We start from the raw sequence: 24,039 nt of genomic DNA, 5'->3' as shown, positions 1-24,039 counted from the left end.
CCATCCGTGCATAGCCTCCCCACTGCCAGCATCCCAGCAGCCCTTTTCTTCAACTAAGGTGTAATTTTCATCTTGTGAAGTGCAGGGTCTTGAGTGTATAGTTTCGTGTTGATGAATACCCCTGTGCCCACACCCCTGTCCAGGAAGATTTTCATCATCCCAGGAAGTTCTCTCATGCTTTTTCCTTGTCACCCCTTCCCTCCAGAGCAGCCCCTCTTCTGATGTAACGTATCCTGTGTTTGGAGATTCTCTCCTCATCAGAGGCTGTGGACCTCTGTCGGCCCTGTTGGTGGTGCGGTGGTCTTGCCCTGGGTAGACATGCTCTTGTGAATTTAAACAGTCATGTGTGGCTGCACATGTGTGTGTTGTAAATCAGTCAGTGTTGCTCAAAATGGTGGGCAACAAAGAAAGTTACAGGACAATTTGGAACTTCTCTTTTGGTCATTTGAGGATCGTAGGTGTGCTAACAAAATGACAGAGCTATTAGTGGAAATAAAACAATTTAAAAAATCAAAGAAACCACCACGTGTTTTTGTGAATTGCTTAGGTAACTGTATTCCATGTTTACTGAGGGACATTAATTTAAATTGTATGTTTTAAGCTAATTGGGATATTCCACATACACTTCTCATTTTATTCATAGAATTCACTTAATGAAGTTGATCCTGGGGCTTGGCAGAAATTTGTGAAGACCGGACTCAAGTAAGTGGAATTTATTTTCTTGGTGTGATTCAGGCAGGCGGTGAATGCCTTCGCTGGTGCAGAGCCGGCGGGGTAGCTTGTTACTAGTGTAAAGGACGTGGTGAGCAGGTGCCACTGCTGTGTTAGAGACACTGATACTGGGGAGGTTAAATGATACCTGCCCATTGATACGTGTGTGCTTTTAACAATGATGAGGGGGCAGCCTTTAAAAAATGAAATATTTTTTAAAAGCAGAATTGTGCAGAAAATCGTATCAGCACCCAGATTTAATACATGCTGACAGTTTTCTGTTTGTCGAAATCAATTCTCTTCCCTCTTTTCGCCCAAAAGCGTCACCTTTCTGAGCCTGAGCTTTGTCATGGCCCTGTGTGTTCTCATACTTTGGGTGCTTGTTAGTATGTCTCTAAGCAATAAATAACATTGTTTAGTGTGTTTGACGTTGTATACAGATGTGCTACTTTGTGGTCTTTGCTTTGCATTCAAATGTTTTTGAGTTACCCGTGTTGATACTGGAGATCTAAGTCACTCCTTTATGCTGTCTGATGACTGTACCAGAGTTGGTTTAGCCAGCCCCCTGCTGATGGACCGCCCCTCCCATTTCTCCCGCCCTCCTCCCGCCCTTCCACTCCTGCCATGAATGGTGCAGGTCTCTCCGGGCCCACATGCCAGGTTTTCAGTTTACTCTCCAAGGTGTTGTAGCTCACGTGACACAGTGTGGAAGATCATTTGTTAATTCATGCTCACTAGCAGTTGATATAGTCAGACCTTTTGGCAATCAGATAGTCATGAAACATTTCATTGTGCCTCTGATATTCGTTTCTCTGATTATTCATCCATTTGAGACAGAAAAATACTCAAGAAGACGAATAACTGAAGGCGGGTCAGAGGTTAATGGCAACCAAGTATTACCATCGTGAAATGATGGCATTTCTTTCAGTCTCTGGTTAATGCGTGTTTCTAGAATGTCTGCTCTCTGCTAAGTGATTCTTAACATCGTTCGCATGTGATTAAAAACTTGTTTCCTAGAGCAGGATGCTTTCATTTCTTCAGTGGGTTCTGAAGGGAGTTAAGATGAGAAAGCTTTTGAACCATTTGATGGGAGTGGCTTTTTTTTTTCCAAATTTTTTTTGTTTGTTTATTTTGGTTTTTCTGTTGTGTTCTGGGGCAGTGGTAATTAAGTTTATTTATTTATTTTAGCGGAGGTACTGGGGATTGAACCAGGACCTCGTGCGTGCTAAGCGTGCACTCTACCACTGAGCTGTACCCTCCCTGCTTGATGGGAGCTTTGAGTAGCTGAAAGGAAGGAGGGAGGGAGGCTGGCCAGCAGGGTGGGCTGGGGGCAGTGAGCGTTGTCTTTATTTAGACTTGGCTGTTATGCTGCCCCCTGGCACTTCAGAGGGCTGGAAAGTTGGTGTGGCATTTGCACTGTCGAGAACAGAAGCGGGCTGCATGCAGCCCTTGCTGTGCGAAGCGCCCCCTGTGCTGGGGGTGGCTGATGGGGGGGTGGCGGCGGGTGAGGTGCAGTGTTGGGTGGAGTCGGGATGCGGGGTGGATAAGTGTGCACTGTAAAACCCTCGCCTGGGTGGCATGTTGGAAGTCTTCCTCAATAAAACGCTGAGAAAAAGGTTTTTTATCTTTTATGATAAGCCGTTTCCCCCTTGGGTTCTTGCCTCCCAGATACCGGTATCAGGACCACGCATTTTTAAAGGCCCTCTGTGCTGCCATAGAGATCCTATACCTTCCAGAAAACTCCATGTGCTCAAAGCTCACCCAGCTTCCGGTGGTCCACACGATGCTTACCCAGCACTCGCTGTTCCTGCCGACCCTGCTGGAGTCCGGTGAAGAGGGAAACCCAGACAGCCACGTGAAAGGTGAGCCCTTACCCCACCTCCCATCTCAGATCTAGATTTTGTTTCCTGGTTTCATTGAGCTTGCTGTGCACCTAAGCTTAGCACCCACATGTTTTCAGAGCTAAGGAAGCATTGCACAAACGGTATTCAAATATTTCACTTTTGTCAAATCAAAGCTCAGATTTAAGTGTTTCCTCTAACTTAGGGTCAAACAGCAAGTGCGGACCTCTCTTCAGAGCCTGTCCTGGCTCACAGACGTCATATTTAATGTCCTCTTGCCAAATTATGGGCAAGTCTTAAAACTGGAAGTTAGGAGAAAGTAGGAGCGGGGTCTGACCTGAGAGAAATTGTTCAGTTACATGAAACGTCTTAACGGGGTGGGTGAAACTTATCAAGGGTGAAGTGTTCGGAGGTCCCTGTGGATGGTTCACTGCCGGGGACTCTTTTAAAGCCCAGGCCTCAGCTACATCCCTAGTTAGTTCAATAAGCTTGTGCTTAGGGGTGGGGGAAGGCCACGGAGACATCAGAGGTCTGAAGGGTCCCGCCTTCTGAAGCCATGCTCTGTTAGAAACAAAATTAACACCCTGCACTGTTGGAAATCACTGCGGAGCTGGTCTGTAACAAACTGCTGAACTGGAGAGAGCCATGACCCACATTCCTGGTCCGGGCAGTAGAAGTAAGAAGGCCTCACCGTTTCAGGCGGGAGGAGATGCTAGATTTTAGCAACACAATCGTGGGGGGAAATGCTTTGGTTTTAAACTCTTTGTTGGTTTAAAATTTGGGAGGGGGCTGGAAGAGGCTGACCGCAGTTTTGACAAAGACCTAGGAAGAGAGACGACTGTGAAGACATGTTTATTTTTAAAAAGGAAAAAGTAGGGAAGGGATTAAGACCAGTATTAGTCCAGTCCCAAGACCAGTATCATTCAGAGAGGGTATTTCAAGCATTTACGTTCCCTGAAATGCTTCCTCCTTTATTCTGAACGTGCACACCCCCCGCACTGTTGTGCATTTCAGTGTGCTTTTCTTCCAGAAGCCCTGGTGGACCTGATGTCGGTGGTGGTGAGGATGTGCCCCTCTGTTTGCAAGAACAGCCACTTTGCAGTGCTCCTCGGGGCCTACGGCGCCACGCTCAGCATCCTGGGTGAGGGTGTGGGGACCGGGTGGTGGGAGCTGGTGGTGTGGAGACTGGGCGGTGGGACCGGGGACGGTGTGGGGACCGGGTGGAGGGACCACAAATGTGTATAAGGAATAGGATGCTGCCACCAAGAGGTTTTCTAAACTGACTCCCAACTGACTTCTAGACCAGAAGATTTTACTTCTCCTCCGGGCGTATGAGCAGAACAACCTCAGCCTCATTGACTTCAGGTGAGTGTTGGGCCTGGCGGTGTGAGCGGCAGAATTGGCCTGTGGCTCACACTCCGCACAGCGAGCGCCACACCCGGGATTGTCTCTCAGGGAAGGGTGTGCGGGGCGGACCCCTCAGCTCACACTCCAGCTCTGGCATGGGCTGCTCTGGCCTCCCACCTGAGGGTGCTCTCTGGTGGTCCGGGGCCACGCCACTGAAGGACAGGTGTGTGTCTGTTGTCAGTATGCCCCCAGACTTACTCCTGGTTCAGGTGTCATTTAGTGGGTTTTTCTGAAAACCTTTCCTTCAAGCTTTGCTTTAGGTGGGAATGACTTGTGTGGGGACATGGGAGAAGGGTGAGGAGTGCTGACCGGGTGTTAACCCACTCTTCCCCATCTGTGTGTGTGTGTGCAGTGTCTGTCCCTGGATTTGTCTCTTTCCTGTCTGTGTGTCTTTCTCTCTGTGTTCATCTTGTCTGCCTTTCTCTGTCTCTGCTGGGTTTCCAGGGCTGCTTGCTGGCCTCTGTGGCGAGCGCAGCCCTGGGCTCCACGGGCGGGCGATTCCTCTCTCCAGGGCCCTGCCCCAGCTCTGCAAGGGCCGGGGCTAAGCTGTCTGTAGACAGCATCTGAGAATCTCTTTGCTGCCCTGGTTTCTTTTCTCCTTACCCTTTGGGACCAGCACCCTAGCATTATGAGGCGCTTTGTGTGCTAAGACAGGAAGTAGCTTTCTGGGCCAAGGAAAATAGTTCAAGAGAACTCTTCTGGGAAGAGAAAAAAAATTTCCCTTGTAGAATATTTGGGGAAAAAAAAAGATTAAAGATGTATTAACTAGAACCCACTCCCCACCCCCCAAAACAATAGCAAAAGCAATTAAAAGAAGTCATTTTCTACCTCTTAAGAGTGCCCAGGTCATGCATGAACATTCTCCTTCCCTTCCCCTCATGGCCTCACCCTTTGGCTGCCTTGGAGCTGGTGCCACGGCCGCTGTGCCCTTTCTGGAATAAACAGCCCTGTGTGCACACGAGAGAGCAGAGGACACAGAAGCAGTTTCCCTCACGGCAAAGAGTGCACCGTCCTCCCCATCCACCTCGGCAGCAGAACGCCCTCTTGGGGTAGACAAAAGTCCCACGAGGTGGCCCCTTGCGCACAAGGGTGAGGTTGGGCCCAGCTCCCGGGAGAAGAGGGTGTGAGCAGAGGACGGGCAGCTCACGGCACCCCATGCTGCTCAGGAACAGACTCAGGGTGGATGTCGCAGCCGCACTGTTAGGCGGGGGCACAGGCCTGAGTCAGAGGCTGTGCGGGGACCACTGGGCGCTCAGGACTGTGCCAGCAGGGTGGGCTTGTCCCGCTCCCTGCCTGTTCGAAGCCAAGGCCACCAGACCCCCTAAAGAAGGGTCTTCGCTTTCTAACTTGAGTGTCGGCTGTTGACTGTTATGGAAATGAGTCTATTTAAAAGAATTCCGTTTAGAAGTAGTTAACTCAATAGATGCTTGCTGAGTACCTGCTGTTTACAAGGCCCAGTGCCCGGCACTGGTGGGAATACCAGGAGGAGTAAAACATGGTCTCGCTGTCTGTTAGGGGATCAGACTGTCCTAAACGTGACTCTTTAAATTGGCTTCTGATTCACACACATGCTGTCACCCAGCTGTTCCAGGGCACACGGGAGCATGCTGTCCCCTTGGGAGTCAGGGAAGACTCCAAGACTAGGTTGACACGGGAAGGGCAGGGAGGGACTTGACTGAGATGAGGCTGGTGGAGGAGCCTGGGGGCACTGGGTGGAGGGAGTGGCATCTTGACAGGTGGGAGGTGGGGAAGTCAGAACATCCCCGGGAATGGTGAGCAGGTCAGCTTGTCCGAATCATGGGTATGTCCTGTCTTCCCTAGAAAAGGTGGTGGGAAGGCCAGACAGGTTGGTTGGGAAGAATTTTGAGTACCAGCCTGAAATGTTCCTGTTTCCATCCAGGGGACGCCAGAGAGCTGATAGACATCTGGGGGCAGAGAAGTGGCCCTCAGCACAGCTGGGCTTTCTGGGAGCACCTCCAGTGGTGGGGAGGTCGATGAGCGGAGAGCAGGGACAGGGGTAGGGAGGAGGAGGGAGGCCTGTGTCATTTCCCAGGAGGAAGGCAAGATGGCCTCTCCAGGCAGCTGCCTTGGGGGCTGGTGGTGTGAAAGGCAGTGGTGTATACGTGGGGGACTCTGGAGGTGGAGACAGCTCAAGGCCGTGCAGGCAGACCTGATCTGCTCGTGGCCACATGTTGAATGGGGAGAGGTTTGTATCAGTAAAGCATCATCGAGCTGCCAGGGTTCTGGCACAGTGGTCCAGCACAGACTCAGGAACTAGATGCCCCAGATTTGAATTCCTGCTCTGCCGCTTACCAGCTGGGCAGCTGACCAGCTGAGCTATACCTTCCAGATCCTTTCTGTGCCTCTTTTCCTGTTTTGCAAAAAGGGGATGATAATAGCACCTACTTTATGAGATTGTTGTGCAGATTAAGTGAATTATTACATCTAAAAGGCTTAGTGTCCGTACATCATAAACTCTTCTTAAGCGTTGGCTCTGTCATCATCCTCTGCGCCATCACCGCACCCTCATCGTTGTCAGCCTCTCCATCACCCCTCCTTCCCCCTAAATGGCGGATTAAATGACAGAACACATGAACTGCCCTTGGTACCTGTCACGTGCTAACTGCTCAGCAAAGCTGCTGACAGTGGTCATGCCGTCGTCTCCATCATGACCTCTGCTCCTGGCGGGGCCTGTGACCAGCCTGCTCTCCCCTCCGGCTCTAGGGTGCTGCTCTGGGGCCCAGCCGCTGTGGAGCATCACAAGACGTGCCGGAGCCTGGGCAAGTCGCTGTGGCAGCAGCCGAGCGTCGGGGACATCCTCCGCCTGCTGGACCGGGACCGCGTGATGAAGACTATCCTGCACTTCCCCCAGACCCGGAGGCTGCTGCCCCGTGAGGTGCGGGGGCTCGGGGCGAGGCCATGAGGGAGCCATCACGTCCCGTGGGTGCTATTCTGCCCGCCCCTCCGAGGGCTCCGATTACACCCTCCGCGTCAGCCGCTGTGAAATCCAAGCACTGTTTTTCTTGTACTTTGGTAACTTAGAAGTAAAATTCCAACCATATGCAGAGGTGCAGAGACAGGACCCCACCACCCAACCTCAGCAGTTGTCAGCACTGGCCACGCTTGTTTCATTTATAACTTCTTCCCCCAAAAGCAAATCCCAAAGACATCATTTAATGTACAAGCGCTGTTTTTTACAACATTCACGTATTACGTTTCTGAGGTTGAGCTGCACGTTCTGTTTGTTTTGGGCTATTTCAGGATGCACAGGAACTGATATTTAAAGACAAGAGCACAGCCGATCTCGATGGCCTTTATGACCCCTGCTTTCTCCTTCATCTCTTCAGTGAATTGACCCGGCCAGGTAATTGCAGCCTTGGGGGTGGGGGTTACTATTACCATAATTACCACATTAGGACCTTGATCGTGAAAATAATTCTTGAAGGAACGCAGCTGCCTTCTCACTTTTCCATTCCAGTGATTTTCAGCAAAGTGATAATTCATGTTTTGAACGTACAGTAATTTTTTTTAAGGGCATGTATAATTTTAAAATCCAGAGCATCCCTATGTCTTCGATGTTTTCCTAACCCTTAATGCCAAGAGCTGTTTCTGAATTTTTGCTGGATAGTGGTCATCTACCAGCAGAAATGAGAGATTTTGTCCTTGAGAATCAGTGAGAGCCTGCCGAGGTTGGCTTTTTCTTGGTTTAAGTATATTTTTGAAATTGCATTTTGTGTCTACTAGCCTGAGGGTGGAAGTCCTTGCGGGTGAACAGATGGAGGAGAGACAGAAAGAAGAAAAAGCATTGTGTGTACCAACTGGTGAAGACCAGGGTCTGACTCCCATGCTGGTGGGATCTGTTGGTTTGGGGCATTTTGTCATCATTGGTGGGTAGTGATGTCTCAGTGTGGTTTGAATTTGCATTTTCCTCAGGGCTAATGATGTTGAAGATCTTTGGTAAAAATGTCAGTTTGTGTCTTTTGCCCATTTATCCTAATGGACTTGTTTCTTTGTTTTGTTCTTACTGTTGAGTTTTGAGGGTTCTTTATATATGGTAGATAGTAGTCCGTTGATACGTAGTTTGCAGGTGTTTTCTCCCAGTGTGTGGCTTATTTTTTTACCCTCTTAACAGACTTTTTCTAAGAGCAAAAGTTTTTGATTTTGATGAAGCTGAGTTTATCAGTTTTTCCTTTTATGGGTCGCATTTATGGTGTCAAGTCTTAAGAAATCTTTGCCTATCCCTCGATCCCAAAGATTTTCTCCTATCTTTATTTCTGAAAGTTTTATAGTTGTAGGTTTTACATTTACATCTGTGATCTGTTTTGAATTAATTTTTGTACAAGGTGTGACCTTTAGGCCCAGTTTCATTTCTCGGCCTGTGGATGTTCTGTTCCAGCCCCATTTGTCTATCTGCCATCTCCTCATCCTTCCTCCCAGTTACAGCCGGGCGGGGCAGAGTCCCAGCTCCCTGCGCTGACACCTCCTCCTGGGAGGGCAGGAGCAGCCCATCACTGCTCCTCATGTGGCCTCCACGGGCACCAAGCCAGGAGCCCTGTCCTTCCTCTGTACTAGGTGCCCAGTGGGGACCAGCAGAGCTGTCACTACAGGCAGGGTGCGGTGAGAGAGGCCAAGGCCTGTACTCTGCCTGTCTGCTCGTTGAATGGCCAGCGTGATGCCGGAGGAGCTCCCCGACTCCTTCCTCCCGGACGTAATGGCCGCGTGGGTTAGGCACTCCGGGAGACTGCGCCACTGATCTCCTGTTTTCTCCCTCTTTAGACGTGAAGTTGTCTTTTTATACTCAAATGCTCCTCCTTTGAACAGATTTGCTGATCCTCCACCACTGCCCTTTAGTTCCCAACAGGAAGACGAGAGGGCTGTGTTCCCAGAGGCTGCCCATCAGTAGCCCCTCCACAAACGCTGGGTCCTATGGCTGAGCTAGATTTTCTTTGCAGGAGAGCAGGGGCATTTCATTTCGGGCAGATGTCAGAGGATGGTAACGGCAAGCGGATCGGATCTCTTAATAGCCTGGCGACTGTTAGCAGCGACTAAGTGAGGCACATCTCTAAGCTCTCTGACCCCTCCATGCCTTGGCGGTGCTGGCGAAGTCTGTTTCTCATCAAACATGAAAATAGATTTCCCACAGCCTAAAAATATGCAACTTCAGTCAGTTACAACAAATCATTTAGTCTGTTGATCTATCTCTCAGTAGAGCTTTTAGGAGACAGAAGGCCAAGGTTTGGAAAACTCTTAATAGAAAAATAGAATCAAGGCAGTGTTTTTCTGAGTCTTGAATATTGCCCTTTTGGGCGGCGGTAGCGAGAGGGCAGGCAGGCTCTGGAAGGCCTTTTGTGAGGAGAGGTAAGTGGTAAATGCTCTTGCAAGTTAGGGAAATCTCTAAATACAGCCTGCTTTACGTTTTACTGGTCTAATATAGATCAGAGTTCATCATCTGATAAAAAGAAGCCCACCAGCTCACCAAGAGAGGAAGACCCGAGCAGGAAAATGAGACGTTGAACAGACCAGAGATCTGTGAACAGCTGAATGTCCAGTGTAGACCAGGTTTACTGTAGTTGAATTAAGCCACAAATCTTTTTTTATATTATTATTTTTTAAAGTTACTCCATTTACTTTTGCCCTGGTGCATGAGTAAGCATGAACAATGTCTAAAATAAACTTTTATCAAAGTGTGATAAGTAGGAACCCACACAAGTCGTATACGTGTGGCTCGAGTTTTGGCCAAACCTCCAGCAGATAAAGGAACGGAACCTAATAACAGTTCTTCAGGCCCCTCCCTGGTCAGTACTCCTTCCTTCCCAGTGGGAGCCAGTGTCGTGTATTTGAACTTTATGTAAATGGCATTAAACACTATATATTTTTTGTATCAGTTCCATTTATCCACATTATATTTATGAGATTCATCCTTGCTGTGTGTAGCAGAAGTTCTCTGTGGCATGTTTTTACTTCCTGCAGTGGCACCTGGGTCCAAGTGTTGCTAAACATTTTGCAGTCCTAAATTGAGTGTGTGATTAGTTTTTATGTGTAGAGGCCAGGCTTCGGAGAAGCTAGTCTTACTGCTCCATTTCAGCCCTTTGCTGAAAATGGGAACCTGTTTTCTTAACCCCACTGCTACCCTTCTTTGAGTCCTTGGCTGAGAGGCAGGGCCAGCCAAGGCTGGTAGCAATGGCAGTGACAGATGCTTTTCCCACAGCAGATTCTTGCCCTCAAGAGACCCGGGCTGAGAGCTTGAGCTCCTAATTCACATATGCCACGGAACAGGGAGGCCTGTGTGCGGCTCTCCGAGCCTCGTCACCAGGCCACTGGACACAGGCTCTGAGGGCCCCTCCTTGTGACGAGCCTTCTGGCCAGGCCGCCCCTTGGGAGGTTGTGTGAGAGGAGGCGTGAGGGAGAGCTCTTCATCCTCCCACGGGATCTGCACTAAAGCCCATAAAGCATGGGGTGCTTTTCATTTTAATCCTTGTAGTTGTCCTGGTTAAGCCATTTTGATCTGAAGATCTGTTATCACAAGGCCACACTGCTGTTTATGAGGCTCTTGAGACAAAGAGAATGGCATTTATAACTATTTTTAAATAGCACAATATATTTTCAATGCCTGGAGGCAGTTCTTTTCCATACGTGTTACAAAGCCAAGCCTTCCGGAGAATAACAGAAATGAGCACAAAACATGAAACTGCCTTTTCCCCATGGACATGTGGAAAACCCTTTTCTCTTAGAGAATGTCAGTGATTACTAAAAATATCCCTACCAGCTGAGTACTAGCTATTTTTAGTGAATGTGATATTAAATGTTCAGAGTTCTCTTTCTCGAATATATTCTATTTGTATGTTTTTTGTTATGTAAGTATGTAGGTGTATCTTAAACACATTTCATCTTTTCCAAAACAATACAATTTTATGCCACAGTTTGATGCTTTGTAAAGTGTTCAGGTTTTTTCCTGCCCTTATCAAAGTAGTCACTTGTTAGAAATGAGAAAATTCAGTCCATAAGCTGTTAGAGCCCAGGAGTCTTCTGATTGTTCTTTTTCCATCCTTTTACTTTTTTTTCCTTCCAGTTTTATTGAACTATAGTTGGCGTACAATTAAGGTGTGCAGCATAATGATTTGACTTACATACAGCATGACATGTTCACCACAGTAAGTTTAGTGAGCATCCATTATCTCATATAAATAGAAAGTAAAAGAAAGAAAAATTTTTTTTTTCTTTGTGAAGAACTCTTCGGATTTACTTTCTTAACAACTTTAACATAGAACATAAAGCAGGGTTGATTAAATTATGTTGTACGTTACATCCTTAATATTTATTTATCTTATAACTAGAAGATTATACCTTTTGACTGCCTTCATCCAATTCGCCCTCCTTCTACCCCTTGCCTCTGGTAACCACAAATCTGGTTTCTTTTTCTGTGGGTTTGTTTGTTTGTCATTTTTAAAGTATAATGGACCTAAAACACTTTGTTAGGTCCTGGTACACAAAATAGTGATTCAGTATTTCTGTATATTTCAAAATGATCACCACTTTATCCTTTTACTTAAAGTTTGCATTTGATATTAAAAGTGGTTTCTTGTAGACAGGATATGCTTGGGTTTTGCTTTTTTATCCAGTCTGACCATCTCTGCCTTTTAGTCAGAATGTGTACACCATTTACATTTAATGTGATAATTGATCTGATTCCACCTTATTGTCTTTATTGGCTTTTAGCTATAATTTGTGTGTGTGCTTGTGAGTGTGTGCATTGGTTGCTTTGGGGTTTATAGTATACATCTTCAATTTATTGTGGCTTACTTTCAAGTGAGTTTATACCACCTGATGGATAATAGAAGCACCTTACAGTAGTATCGCTCTATCTCTCCCCTCCTGGCTTTGTGCTGTAATTACCATACGTTTTCCGTCTACATGCTATAAAAAGTCCATAATATGTGGTCACTTTTGCTTCAGATTGCCAGTTACCTCTTGAAGGGATTTAAATATTTTATTTTCACTCCATAGTTATCATTCCTTGTTTTCTTCATTCCTTCGTGTAGATCCAGATTTCCATCTTCTATAATTTTCCTTCTCCCCAAAATACATCGTTTAAGAATTCTTGTAGTTCAAAGCTGCTGGTGATAAATTCTTTCAGGTTTTTTATATCTGTAAAATCCTTTTTTCTCTCTGTGTTTCAGTTTGGATAGTTTCTGTGGCTGTCTTTAGGTTCATTGATCTTTTTTTCTGCAATGTCTAATCTGCTGATAATTCCATTCAGTGCCTTTTTCGTCTTAGACATCTTAACTTTCATCTCTAGAAGCTTGATTTGAGTTTTCATATCTTCCATGTCTCTGCTTAACATGCCCAGTCTTTCCTCTGAAAATGTAGAATTCAGTGATAATAACTGTTTAAATGTCTTTCTGTACTAATTCTGTTACCTGTATTATATCTGGGTCATTTTCAAATGGTCAATTTTTTTCTTTATAATGGGCCATATTCCTGCTTTTTTGAATGCCTGGTAATTTTTATTGGAAGCAAGACATCGTGAATTTTACTTTGTTTGGTGCTGGTTATTTTTATATCCCTGTGAGTGCTTGTAAGCTTTTTTTTTTTTTAATTTATTTATTTTTATTATTATTATTATTATTTTCGTGAGCTTTGTTCTAGGGCACACTCAGGTTACTTGGACATGGTTTCATCCTTTCCAGTGTTAAACGTCTAAGCTTGGTTAGGTGGGACCAAAGCAACATTGAATCTGGGACGAACTTTGCCCCACAACTGAGGTGAAATCCTCTGAGCACTCTGCCCTAGCCCGTGAGGATTCCGCCCTGGCTGGTGGGAACAGGAGCTATTTCTGGGCATGTGTGAGCCCAGGGTTGTCTCCGCCCATCCCTTTGGGTGCTTCTTTCCCAGCCTTGGGTGGCTTCCTCTTGCGCCCTTGCTGACTGGCACTCACTCAGCTGAAGACTGACACTCTCTCAGTGGCACGCTCTTCTCCAGGACTCTGCCTTGTCACTTCTGCCCCCTCGACCTCCCAGGTTCCCACCTCATCCACTCAGAGTTCCCCAGTCTCTGCCTCGTTTGCCTCCCAGTGCAACTCTCCAGCTGGGATGCTCAGAAGGTCGCCTTGTTTCCCATCTCGCAGGGACCGCTGTCCTTTGTTGCTTCGTGTCCAGTGTCTTGAAAGTCCTGGGTTCATTCCTTCAGTCATTTTTTCGTTGCTTGAGGTAGACAGCTGAATCTGGTTCCTATCACTCTCTCCTGGCTGGAAGTAGAAATCCTGGTTATTCTTTGATATGGTGTAAAAATTGAAAGACAGAGGAGGGGAGCTGTATGTAAGCGGCCCGCCCCCACCAGTCTGCCCTGGGTGGGATGCTGGCAGAGCTCCGAGGACCCTGCTGCTTCTGAGGGAGGGCAAACAGAGCTCGCCCAGCGGGTAGGTCCCGGTCCCCTGGCGTGCCTCAGCCTCTCAGACCTCATCACCCCCAAGCAGAGCTGCAGGCATGGCCACAGGTCTCCGCTTCATGGTTTCTAGTGACTTCTACACTTTGGGACAACCACCTATTTGGAGACCATTATGCGATTATGTAGCTTTTTGGACTAAGAAGTAGCTGATTATTATCACTTTTCTTCTTGATTTACTCTTAGTTTGTTTTTGTTTTTAAATGCAAGCATTATTCTTTTAAAAGTCTAACTTTGGGGAGAGAAGAGGAAAAAAGAGTTTGACTTTTAAAAAATATCATCAGTGGTATATGACTTTTTCGGGATAGTCATTTCAGTTGGTTTATGTTTGGTTCCTAATTTAACTGGGTCACCAGTCCCTCATTCTAGGTGATTATCATGGCCAAATACTGCATAGTCATTTTTAAACTAAGTGACCTAGGTCTGTTCTGAGGTTTTTCTTGACAGTATTTATATTGTAAAAAGGCCTGCGTTTTTACTAAAGAGGATTTCAAGTGTCCTGAATTTCAGGTGTGGTCAGGTGGGTCCCCTCATGGATCTGACCTTCTCTCTTGGTCACATCCTCTCCTGGAGTGATATGAGTTTCTCAAGGCCTCACAGGTGATGAATGGATATTAGTCAGCAGGCTCTCTGGCTGCAGCTTTTGCTCAAGCTCAGTGAGCTGCTCTTCTGTATGATTTTTGTCGTTTGTTTGAAGAAAGAACTAGGGTTGCAGAGTGGATATAAGTTAATCCTTCGTCAAATTGATGGGCCAGCTCAGGCTGGTTTGCACTGGCTCAGTTTCCCAGCATCACTGCCTTATGTATTTTCCTTGGCGGCATTTGTAGTTAGGAGCTCAGAGGCAGCAGGCTGGATGAGGTAGATACCGTGAGCTGGCTTTCCTGCTGGCACCCAGTGGGACCTCACCTCTGTTCTCTGGCTCATTGAGTATTTGTGAGACGTAATGAAAGAATCCTGGTTGGGATTTACAAGCATCTTAAAAGCTGGAGGCATGGTGATGATTGCCATGGAAGGGGAGATAGTCTTTTATCCGGTGTCAGAAGAAGTGAAGGGGAGCAGGAGAGAGACTTGCATTTCTTGTATCTGGCACACACACGTAGCCAACAGTGGTAAAATGCAAAAGGAAATCGAATTCTCCGTGTTGCACAAGCATTGCGGAATCGTGTGTGTGTGTGTGTGTGTGTGTGTGTGTGTGTGTATTTAATGCTTTATTTTATTTCTCGTAGAATTTGTGGTGGATTGTCGAAAATTTGTGGATTCCAATGCTCTGGGCCTCACCGTCATGGCCCTCAGCAGCTATGACCCCCAGATGCGAGCCGCGGCCTACTCCGTCCTGGCGGCCTACTACTCGCAGCTGGAGGGGGCGCGGTTCCGGGAGCAGTCCCAGGTGAGCAGGTGGAAGGACCCCTCAGGAACACAGAGGCGTGTTGCCAGGAGACCTGAGATAAAGAACAAAAGTCTGTCCCCTCCTGGGGGATGATGCTAGAGGTGGAGAGAGGTCTCCCCTTATAAACGCTCTTCTTGCATTGTGGGTGGGCAGAGCAGTTCTCATTTCTGTCGACTGTTTCCCTGGTCTGAAATCAGAGGTTATAACAGCTGTCATGCAGGACATATGAGGCCTCAGAAGCCATGCCCTGAGCTGTGGGGAACAGGAGTCACCTTTGGTGGTCCCCCAGGTGTGAGGAGGATGCCTACAAAGCTGTGGTTTAGGCTGCTTAAGACCAGGCTGGTCACAGCTGTTCTGAAAATTCTCTTTTTTCCCCTTTTTTCGTGGTTTTAAGGTACTGTATCTCTTGGATGTTGTCCGGAATGGGATCCGAACTCAGAACATGAGACTCACCTTTATCCTGGCTCTCTTCATTGCCAAAGCAGCCCTGCAGATTTTGAAACCAGGTACCACTGATTGAAATCTGTCATAAAACTTTTTTTTGTTTTGTTTTAGTTAATGGTGAAAAGTCATAGAGTGTTGGTACTCTTAGAGACCACATTCTTTGAGCCTAACGTGGTCATTTTCAGATGAGGAGACAGCCTCCCATCCGAGGCCCCCAAGGTCAAATAGCTTGTCCAAAGCCCCACAATTAGTCTGAAGTCAAGTTGCCATTAGAATTCAGGTCTGATTTTTATCTGTTCCTATATCATTTTTATTATGTGGTTTTTTTCCTTTACTTTAGAAATTATGGGAGGAAAGAAGGTAGTTAAGCATTTGTAGACTCTAAAGAAAATCCCAGCAGAGGTCACAGTGAATGGTCTCGGCCTCCTGTCCAGTCCGTGCCACCTGGGCGAGCCGTGTCCCACCTGAGACCTCATGTCGGGGTCAGGGCGCAGGGCAGCAGTGGTATTGGGGGGGCTCTGAGGCTGCAGGCGGTCTGCACAGATGGGAGGCAGTGATCCGAGGGTGGGACGAGGGGGAGGAGGTGTCGGCCCCGTTGCACTCTAGAGCCAAGTGTTCCAGGGCATGTCTGAGCCCTGTCTTCTCTGTGGTGGTTCCCTCAGTGAGAGGCCAATGGGTTGGGTGTTAGCTGTGCTGTCTTATGTGAGGCCAAGCCTGGCTGATTGGAGCTTAGGCAGGAGGCTGATGACTGGGCGAGGGGAGCGATGTCTCCGAAGGACCTGACGTCCAGGAGTGGTTTCTGAACCACGAGGGAAGCCTGTATGCGTGCAGAACTAAGGTGTCCTACTGCATTTTAATTCTTGAGAACTAATACCCTGGACAAGGATTAGAAAGCCCCCAAGGACAGGGATTTTTGATGTTTGATGTCCAGCCCCTCACTTGCCGGCTCCAGCCGACCGCGGGGTGTCCTGCTGGCACCTCTGTGAGTGACTGTCTGCCTGTGTCCACAGAGGAGCACATGTACCTGAAGGTCAACAAGTTCCTGCTGTCCCATGAGTACCTGAACATGAGCAAAGTCCCGGGCTTCTACCAGTTCTTCTACAGCTCTGACTTTGAGGTACTGCTCCCGCAAAGTCTCCCCAGTCACTTTCCCGGCGCCCCCGTCCAGGCTGTGGGCTGCGCAGCATGGGTGGGACAGGAGGCCAGGCGGGTGGGGGCGATCGCAAGCCTGCGTGCAGAGGCACTGTCCAGCCCACGCGGTGACTCTTAGGTGGCTTCTCAGACGTCGCAGGGCCCTGTGTGTCATGGTATCTTCGTTCTATTCTTTTGGCGAATCACTGGATCGAATATTAAATGTGCTTTTAGAGGACACCCCCCTGAATTAGCACAATTCAGTGTTTGAACTTGACCTGGTCCTTTATTCCTGACCTGAAGAAGCCAAATCAGAGAAGAGGTGGAGGACTTTTAATAGCACGTCCAGAAACAGGGGGTTGGGGCTGCGGTGCCGCCGTCTGTGCCACCACCCGAAAATCGTGGTGTTTGAAGGGTTTCCAGAGACAAGGGCCTTCACTTACTCAACTAGTGTCTTGTTTGCTTGGGTTACAGCAAAAAGCGGAACAGGAGTGGGTGTTCGGGATTCTGCGCCAGGGGCTGCGGGACAAGCACTGCTACGAGCTCTGCGCGCGGCGGGGCGTCCTGCACGTCCTGCTGGCCTTCTTCCACAGCCCACTGTGCAGCGGCCAGGCCCAGGTAGGCGGCGTCAGGGGGCCTGAGGCTCCGCCCTTCCTCCGGGTCTGTTTGCAGGTCAGGTCCGATGGATTCTAACTCCAGCCTGACCCACTAGTTTGACAAGAACTTCCTGTGCCCTCGCCCGAGGGCGGGGCCTGCGAAGAGGGAGGAGCTGCTGAGTAATCACGAGGCTTTGAGAGTTCTGGAGACACGTGGCCCCCAAAAACAAGTGAGGTGCTTGGAGACACTCAAGCCACCAGGACGTCACGTGGTGCACAGAAGCCATAAGTCATCCAAACTGGGAAACTAGGGCCAGGGGTCGAGGCTGCCCGCCTCGCAGCAGCTGACGGGGGGTGGGGGGGCATCGGCAGTAAGCCCCGCCCCCTGCGGCGGGAGCGCGTGCGGAGCATGTACACGCAGGGGCCGCTGGGGGAGTGACTGGGGAGCCTGTGGCATTTTGATTAATTCCTAGTGCGGTCAGCTTTTGTTTCTGATATTATGTACAATGTGGGTAAACAGCAGTGACTCAGGACTCAGAGACACATTTGAATAAACTGAATTTAAATAGGGTAGATTCTTATTTTTTATGGTTTGTGAGCATTTTAGAGCACCTAGTTAGCAGTTCTGGGGACAGTCCCGTCTTTCTGTCCTCCTTCCCAGGTGGTAGAATTGAGGTGATGAAATGAGCCTTCAGCAGCTCATGGCTGGGCTAGAAATGGGTCCGCATTCTCTCCCCACTCAGGCTGCTGCGGATGCAGGCCGTGTGGTTTCCACACTGAGTCTTTGCTGGTGATGGATCAGCAGACGTAGCGTCCGCCCGGGCCAGTGACTGCTGTGGCGGTCTGTGTCCTCTAGCTGTCGCTGGTGGGGAGAGGGGTGCTCCCGCACGGCCACCACTCTTACAGACTTAGCAGATGTCACATGCAGCCACCACCTATCATTGTAACATACCATGCTGTGGTTTAAAGTATTCTTTTGGTCAAATGAGTCAAGTTTCCCCACTGAAGAGTGACTTTTTTGTTTTGGGTTTTCAGAATTGGATTTTGGAAATACTGCAGAATGCTGCCCGGGACGCCAAATCTGCCTACGAGATCCTGCGGGACTACAGCCTCTTGACATGGATCTTACACATCTTCGAGAGCAAGTGAGCACCTTGTGTGTGAGAGACCTTGTGTGTGAGAGGTGTGTGTCAGTCAGAAGGCGGGGACGGAGACAGTGGCATCTCCCTCTGGCTCTGGTGTCAACTGGAAATATCCAGTAGCATCCATGTTCTCCGACACAGCGTCCTCTACCTACCTGTCACCAACCTCCTGGTGATGCCAATGTGGCATTTCTCCACTTTAAATCTGTCTTCTGAGCATCTTGTCTGCCGTGGAGTGACAGGCGCCAGCTACTGCCTGCGTTTGGTGGAGGCTCTGCCCGCCGACCAATCTGTCCCAGCTGCGCAGCCCAGAGGCCTCCCCTGGAGTGGTGTCCTCCATCTGAGGTGTCAGGACAGCTGCCCTGCCTGAGGTAGAAACCAGGAGCCCTCAGTGTCAGGAGCACTCGTTTGGCGATGTGGGTAACAGCCCTCCACTCCCGCCCAGGGTCAAGGTGCTTGGGGAGGGGCCAGTGCCCGAGTGTGTCCAGAACCTGGTGGGCATTTGTCCTGTTATCTGGGGGGACTAACCACTAGGGTTCAGTTTCTCACTGTTCTGGAGGCCGAAAGTCTGAGATCAGGGGCCAGCATGGCCGGGTTTGGGGAGTGCTCTCTCCATGGCTGCCAGACTGCTGACAGACTGCTGACAGACTGCTGATTGCCTGATGTTCCCTCACAGGGCGGGTTAGAGGGAACGGGGAGCTCTGGTCTCTCCCTCTCCTTACAGGACACCAGTCACATCATGGGCTCCAGCCTCGTGACCACATCTAAACCTAATGGCCTCCCAAAGGCCCCCCTCCAAATACAGTCACATTAGGGGTTAAGGGCTTTGACACCCGAGTCTGGGGAGGGGTGGGACACATGGTTCAGTCCGTAGCCTGGTCTCTATGATTCCTGATAATCTCCTGAGTTTGAGGCTGTGTGAAAAGATGAAGACCTTGTCTCAGCAGACAACCCTTGGCTCAAACAGCTGTCCGCGATAAGCCCAGGGATATCCAGGCTCTTCTGTGCATTTTTTAAATGAATTTTTAAAATATTCTCCAAAAGAAAGTAACACCTTACATCTAGAATGGATATATGGACATCAACTTCTAGACTGTCTGAGATTTATGAAAGTCACCGTTGGCTGATCGCCTGTTCCCGGCTGTGACCTTTACGATTTAGAGTTGAGCTGTCCTCGTGGGCAGGATGGCTCTTACGGTGCTGTGGTGGCTCCAGAATATCTCTGTCAGGACCTCAGTGGTCGTCTGGTTAGAAAGGAGGGTTGGGGCCTTGCCCTGGGATGGAGCTGTGTTTCTGTGGCAGGCACCTGCTCTTACTCAGACGCTGTGCCTGTGTGGGGGCTGCGGTGGCGGGTTGAACCGCTCGGGTGGCCGCCCCGTTGTGGTCTCTTTGTGGTTCCCACCCCCGCTCCCCTGGCAGATGTCAGTGGGAGGAGAGGCCGTGACAGAGGGTGGACTTTGCCACACTTGGTTTCAGGTTTCTGGAGACTCCGCTGCTGTCCAATGTCATCTCCCTGCTGCACACGCTGTGGGTGACCAACCTGGGGGACAGAGGAGCGGAGGTGGGGGAACAGCCTCCTCGCAGCCTTGGTTCCCAGGAGCCCCCGAAGCTGCTTGCCCTGCACTTGGTCAATGAGTTCCTCTACGTTCTCCTCGTGCTCTTGAAGCAGCTGAGGTGAGCCCCTCCCCGGCGGGTGGGACCCCAGGGAGGTCACCCCCAGGCATCCCCTTGGTCACGACTCCACAGGTGGGCTCTGGGCTGGGATTGCCATCATTGTGGTGACATCAGAAAACCTGTTTCAGCTCTTCCTCTCTCCACTTCGACTTTACGAGGTGCCTTTGAAGACCATGAGAACTTACACACTCAAAACACCTAAAATGTGTCGTGAGATCATTATTAGCAGACAAACCATCTATCTGGAGATCAGGATTCAGGCGCTCAAAACGATATTTTGTAGAAAGAACATATTTTCCATGATCTTAACCCAGGGAAGTTAAGCTTTTCCCAGACTTGCCTCTACCTTCATTAGCCAGCATGGGCTCCCTTATCCATGAATTTCCTTGAAAATTTCAGTATTTTCATCTGATCCCTTAGAATTACACTCTTGGTTTCCTCAGGGGCGCTCAGTTCCTCTCAGACCCTGCTGTGTTAGAGCGAATACACTGTGCACTGGTGTTTCTGCTTTGGGAACGGGTATGCTGATGGGAACCAGAATGACAGCAAATGGATTGTTATCTCAGAATGAAAACTTTCTTGACAAAGAGCAGGCGTTTGGTTTTCTGTTCTTAATTCAATTGTTGAAGCAGTGCTGGACCACCCTTGTTTCTTATTTTGGGTTGTCCAGGACACCATGGTCTCTGAGAACTGATTGTTATTCAGAATAATAATGATTGTAATTTAAAAATTGTGTGGAGCAGATGGTTTTGAACTTTCAGTTCCTTAGAGCTCAGAGGGCTGTGTGTCCTCCGGGGCCCACCGTCAGGTTTGGCCATGGAGGTGCTGTCCTGGGGCTTTTCTGAGCCTTTTCACTGGGAGCTCCTGAGACGGAAAGGCAGTCCTGGAGTTGTTCTGCGAGGCGGCAGTGCCCTGACCGCCAGGCTCCTCCGGGCCCTCCCAGTTAGCCGTGGTTTCCTGAGAGCTTTCTGTGCCTCCGGGGTGGAGGCCAGACTCTGGTCCCCTTCTTGCCTTCCCTGGAGCGGCTCGCTTTTTCCTGCTCTGTGTGCTGGGGTCCACGCTCTTGTCTGTTGAGGACGAACTGTTTGCCCTCTAGGTCTGTGGCTGGTCTGTTGTCCAGCTGCCTTGGTTATGGGCTGCGGGGTGAGGAGCTGGCTCTTGCTCAGCAGGTGACCTTGGCTCCCAACAGGCCCACCTTGGCCTCTACCCAGCTGACTAGCTTCTTTGAGACACTCGACTCCGTGCTGAGGTACCGGGCCACCGTCCTGCAGGCCTTCAAGGACCTGAACCGCTTCACCGTGAACGAGGCCGTGCTGTCCACCAGGGATGTCCTCGTTCTCCTGCACAAGTGGAGCCTCATTGGGAGGGACGTCCGGCTCCAGGAGGACCTGAGAGCAGCTGCGGAGAAACACCAAGTCAGGGAGCTGCTAAGTGAGTGTCGGACCCATGATCTGTCTTGTGCTCCCCAGAAAGGGCTGGCTTCCACCCAGAGCCGCCAGCATCTGTCCTCTGAGCAGTGTTTCCAAAGCTGATGAGGCTTGGAGACAGGGCCTGTCTGTCCTCATAGCCCTGGTCGGGGAGGAGATGGGGACCTGGCTTTGAGTTCCAGCTCTGCTGCTCACAGGTGCTCGGCACAGCTCTAAGCATGGGGCACGCCTCACCATCTGGATCTGTGTGGGGATGGGGGACACTGGTCTCACTGCCTTTCTTTTCTCTGTGTGTAACAGAAATGCTCAAAGATAAGAACAAGCCTGTCATGCCAGCCAGAGCCAAAGGCCCTCGGGGCCGGAAGAGGAGGCCTGGGGAGGCAGAGGAGATGGCCGACCCTGAGCTGCAGGCGTCCACCCTGGAGACGTGCAAGGGCCTCCTGAGGTCCATATTGACCCACTGGGGGCCGGTGTTCCCCGGGCCGGAGCCCGCTCAGGAGCCCACGGACCAGGCCACCCCTGAGAGCGAGGCCCCAGGCGCCGTACACACTGTCACCTCCCTGGTGGCCAGCTGGGCGCTGCACTCGGTGGCCGAGAGCCCACTCAGCGGGGCAGGGGCTGCCGGCCTCCTGGGCTGGCTGAAGAGTCACGTTGTGCCACAGCCGCTGGTTGTGGCCGACCTTCTTCAGGACGACGCCGTGAGGAGCAGCTTATTTCGCCTGTATGGCCGGCCCTGCGACGCCGAGGGGCTGGCGGGGCCCGAGCAGGCCGTGGCCTGCCTGCTCAACACGGTCATGCTGCGGCTGCTGGCGGCCCGGGGTCCCGCGGGGAGCGCCGTCCCGCCGGCAGTCGAGGCCCTCCACCTCTCCTCTCTGAGTGCGGAGGATGGAGCCACACAGGGTAACGCGGGGTCCTGGGCTGGGGGCTGAAGAGATGGGAGAGTGGGCTTGGGGGTGAGGAGCACCTGTTCCTTAGAGCCTGTCAGGTATTGTTGGTTAAGTATTTGGGCCCCTTATCACCACGTGAAGAATTACGTTTCTCATCGTGACCAGATGTGTGCCTGGTGTGTGTGCGGGCACGCAGGTCCCACAGTTTACATGCTTGGCGTCTAGCAGGTGCTTAGTAAAGGGGTTTGACTACACAGATGAAGAAACAGCAAAGGCCACAGGAGGGCGAGATTAAGCCCAGAGTTAAGCAAAGGCAGAATTAATTTGTTTTATCTGCGCGTTCACCGCACGTTGCATTTAAGGGCTTGGCTGAGCCTGGGGCCCCGTGCATGTGGGCGGGTGACTTGTGGGCTGGTAGATTGCGTCCTAATGGTCCTGTTGTCCCTTCCTCAGCCACTGCCACATTCCTGGTGTCTCTGTACATTAAGGATGTCTGGCTCGGGGCCCAGCGGCCAGACACCCTCTTGACCCACATCCAGATGGTCCTCGACGCCGCAGAGGATGCGCAGGCTGGTGACGAGGAGGCCGTCGTCAGGCTCTGCAAGGACATCTCAGCCCAGTGCCCCGCTGTGGATGCCCAGCCGGCCGGTGCCTCCAGCTCTGGCTTCTGGGACTCGGGTTGAGCCGAAGGTTCCCGTGGAAGGCCTGCAAGATGACCGTGTTGTATATTGACTCGGTGTCCTGACAGGAAGTTGACTTTACTTAATTGACAAATAACAAGCTCAGGGGACTGTGTGTGCAAGGTGATCAGAGTCACAGGGGGCTTGGGGCCTTCGGGCCACGAGCAGGGAAGACCCTTCTTAGGGTTTCATTGTTCCTCAAAGAAATACCTCAAATTGAGGTAGCACTTCTGAGCACTTAAGGGATTCGTGGATGTTAGCTGAAATGTCCAAAAATAAATCAAGCTCAAGAGCATGAAGAGAGATGTTGAAGTTTCCTTTCTGTAGGAAATCATGACAACAACTTGTGTGGCTTTTTGAATAAATAATCCCTGCCAGTGTTGTGTTGATTTTTTATTAAATAAAAAGATGTCAAAGTAAATCCTTAAAGTATCAAACTGACTTGACTTCTGCTTTGGGAAGATAACCTGCATTTTTTTAAATTGTGTTTCAAAGAAGGGATTGTACTTTTTATAACTTGTTAATAAATGTCTGTTTTTGTTAGGTTTCTGTGTTTTGCTTAATTGATGTTAATAAGCTACTTTTATTCCACAGAGACTTGCATTTTAGAGGTCAGATTTGACTTTTAAGATTCCTTTGTTAATTGATGTTGTAGCTGACACATGCTGAATGAGGAATGTCATGGGTTTCCCAGATAAAATTCGGTCCTGTTCATTTAAAGCTCTGCGTGTACCCACATCCCTCCTGCACACCTGGGCTCCTGGGAGTCTGCTGGGCCCTTGTCCCATGTCAGCACGCAGCATCCCTGTCTGTCACCTGAGAGACGGCCGTTTATTTGCCCGGATGATACATACAGCACTGAGAATGGCTTGGTTTCAGCTTAAACACTTACCTTTCTGTTTACCTCCAGTGGTGTTTAGACTTTCTTCTGGTTTTTTTAATGACTTGGAAGATTTTTACCAAGAGTAATGCTGACCTGCACATGTCCCCTTACCACAGATAGGGCTCATTGACTAGAAAGCAAGGACCTGTTACCTGCCCTTTTCCCTCCCCCACAAACCCCCACAGTGATGTTCGTAGAATATTCTGAAGCCAGAATCCTTGGTTTCGATTCAAGTTGGAAAGGCCATGTATTCCCCTCTCCCGCTTCCACATCCCTGGGGCCCATCAATCTCCCTCCCCTCGTCTTCCCTTCCCACCACTGCCCCCAAGTCTGGCCCTCACCTCGGGGGACTTTTCTTTAGTCACCTGGGATGGGGGGGTGTTTATGG

General features: G+C 49.7%; 1 protein-coding gene across 1 annotated transcript in view; it reads left to right on the top strand.

Annotated features, from left to right (window-relative positions):
* Positions 1–23,311, top strand: part of URB1 (URB1 ribosome biogenesis homolog) — a 62,463-nt gene extending 39,152 nt beyond the window's left edge. The window contains exons 25-39 of the mRNA XM_031458802.2: positions 644–702; positions 2,380–2,573; positions 3,583–3,693; positions 3,854–3,917; positions 6,684–6,855; positions 7,221–7,323; positions 14,627–14,787; positions 15,182–15,293; positions 16,242–16,348; positions 16,837–16,980; positions 17,994–18,103; positions 19,577–19,774; positions 20,964–21,205; positions 21,502–22,101; positions 22,542–23,311. Of these exons, the coding sequence (XP_031314662.2) occupies positions 644–702; positions 2,380–2,573; positions 3,583–3,693; positions 3,854–3,917; positions 6,684–6,855; positions 7,221–7,323; positions 14,627–14,787; positions 15,182–15,293; positions 16,242–16,348; positions 16,837–16,980; positions 17,994–18,103; positions 19,577–19,774; positions 20,964–21,205; positions 21,502–22,101; positions 22,542–22,771 (2,607 nt within the window). The 3' untranslated portion in view covers positions 22,772–23,311. The remainder of the gene's footprint in view (positions 1–643; positions 703–2,379; positions 2,574–3,582; positions 3,694–3,853; positions 3,918–6,683; positions 6,856–7,220; positions 7,324–14,626; positions 14,788–15,181; positions 15,294–16,241; positions 16,349–16,836; positions 16,981–17,993; positions 18,104–19,576; positions 19,775–20,963; positions 21,206–21,501; positions 22,102–22,541) is intronic.
* Positions 23,312–24,039: the final 728 nt, after the last annotated feature.

The sequence above is a fragment of the Camelus dromedarius genome, chromosome 2 (genome assembly GCF_036321535.1).
Source record: "Camelus dromedarius isolate mCamDro1 chromosome 2, mCamDro1.pat, whole genome shotgun sequence".
Lineage (NCBI taxonomy): Eukaryota > Metazoa > Chordata > Mammalia > Artiodactyla > Camelidae > Camelus > Camelus dromedarius.
This window is presented reverse-complemented; position numbering and strand designations above follow the sequence as displayed.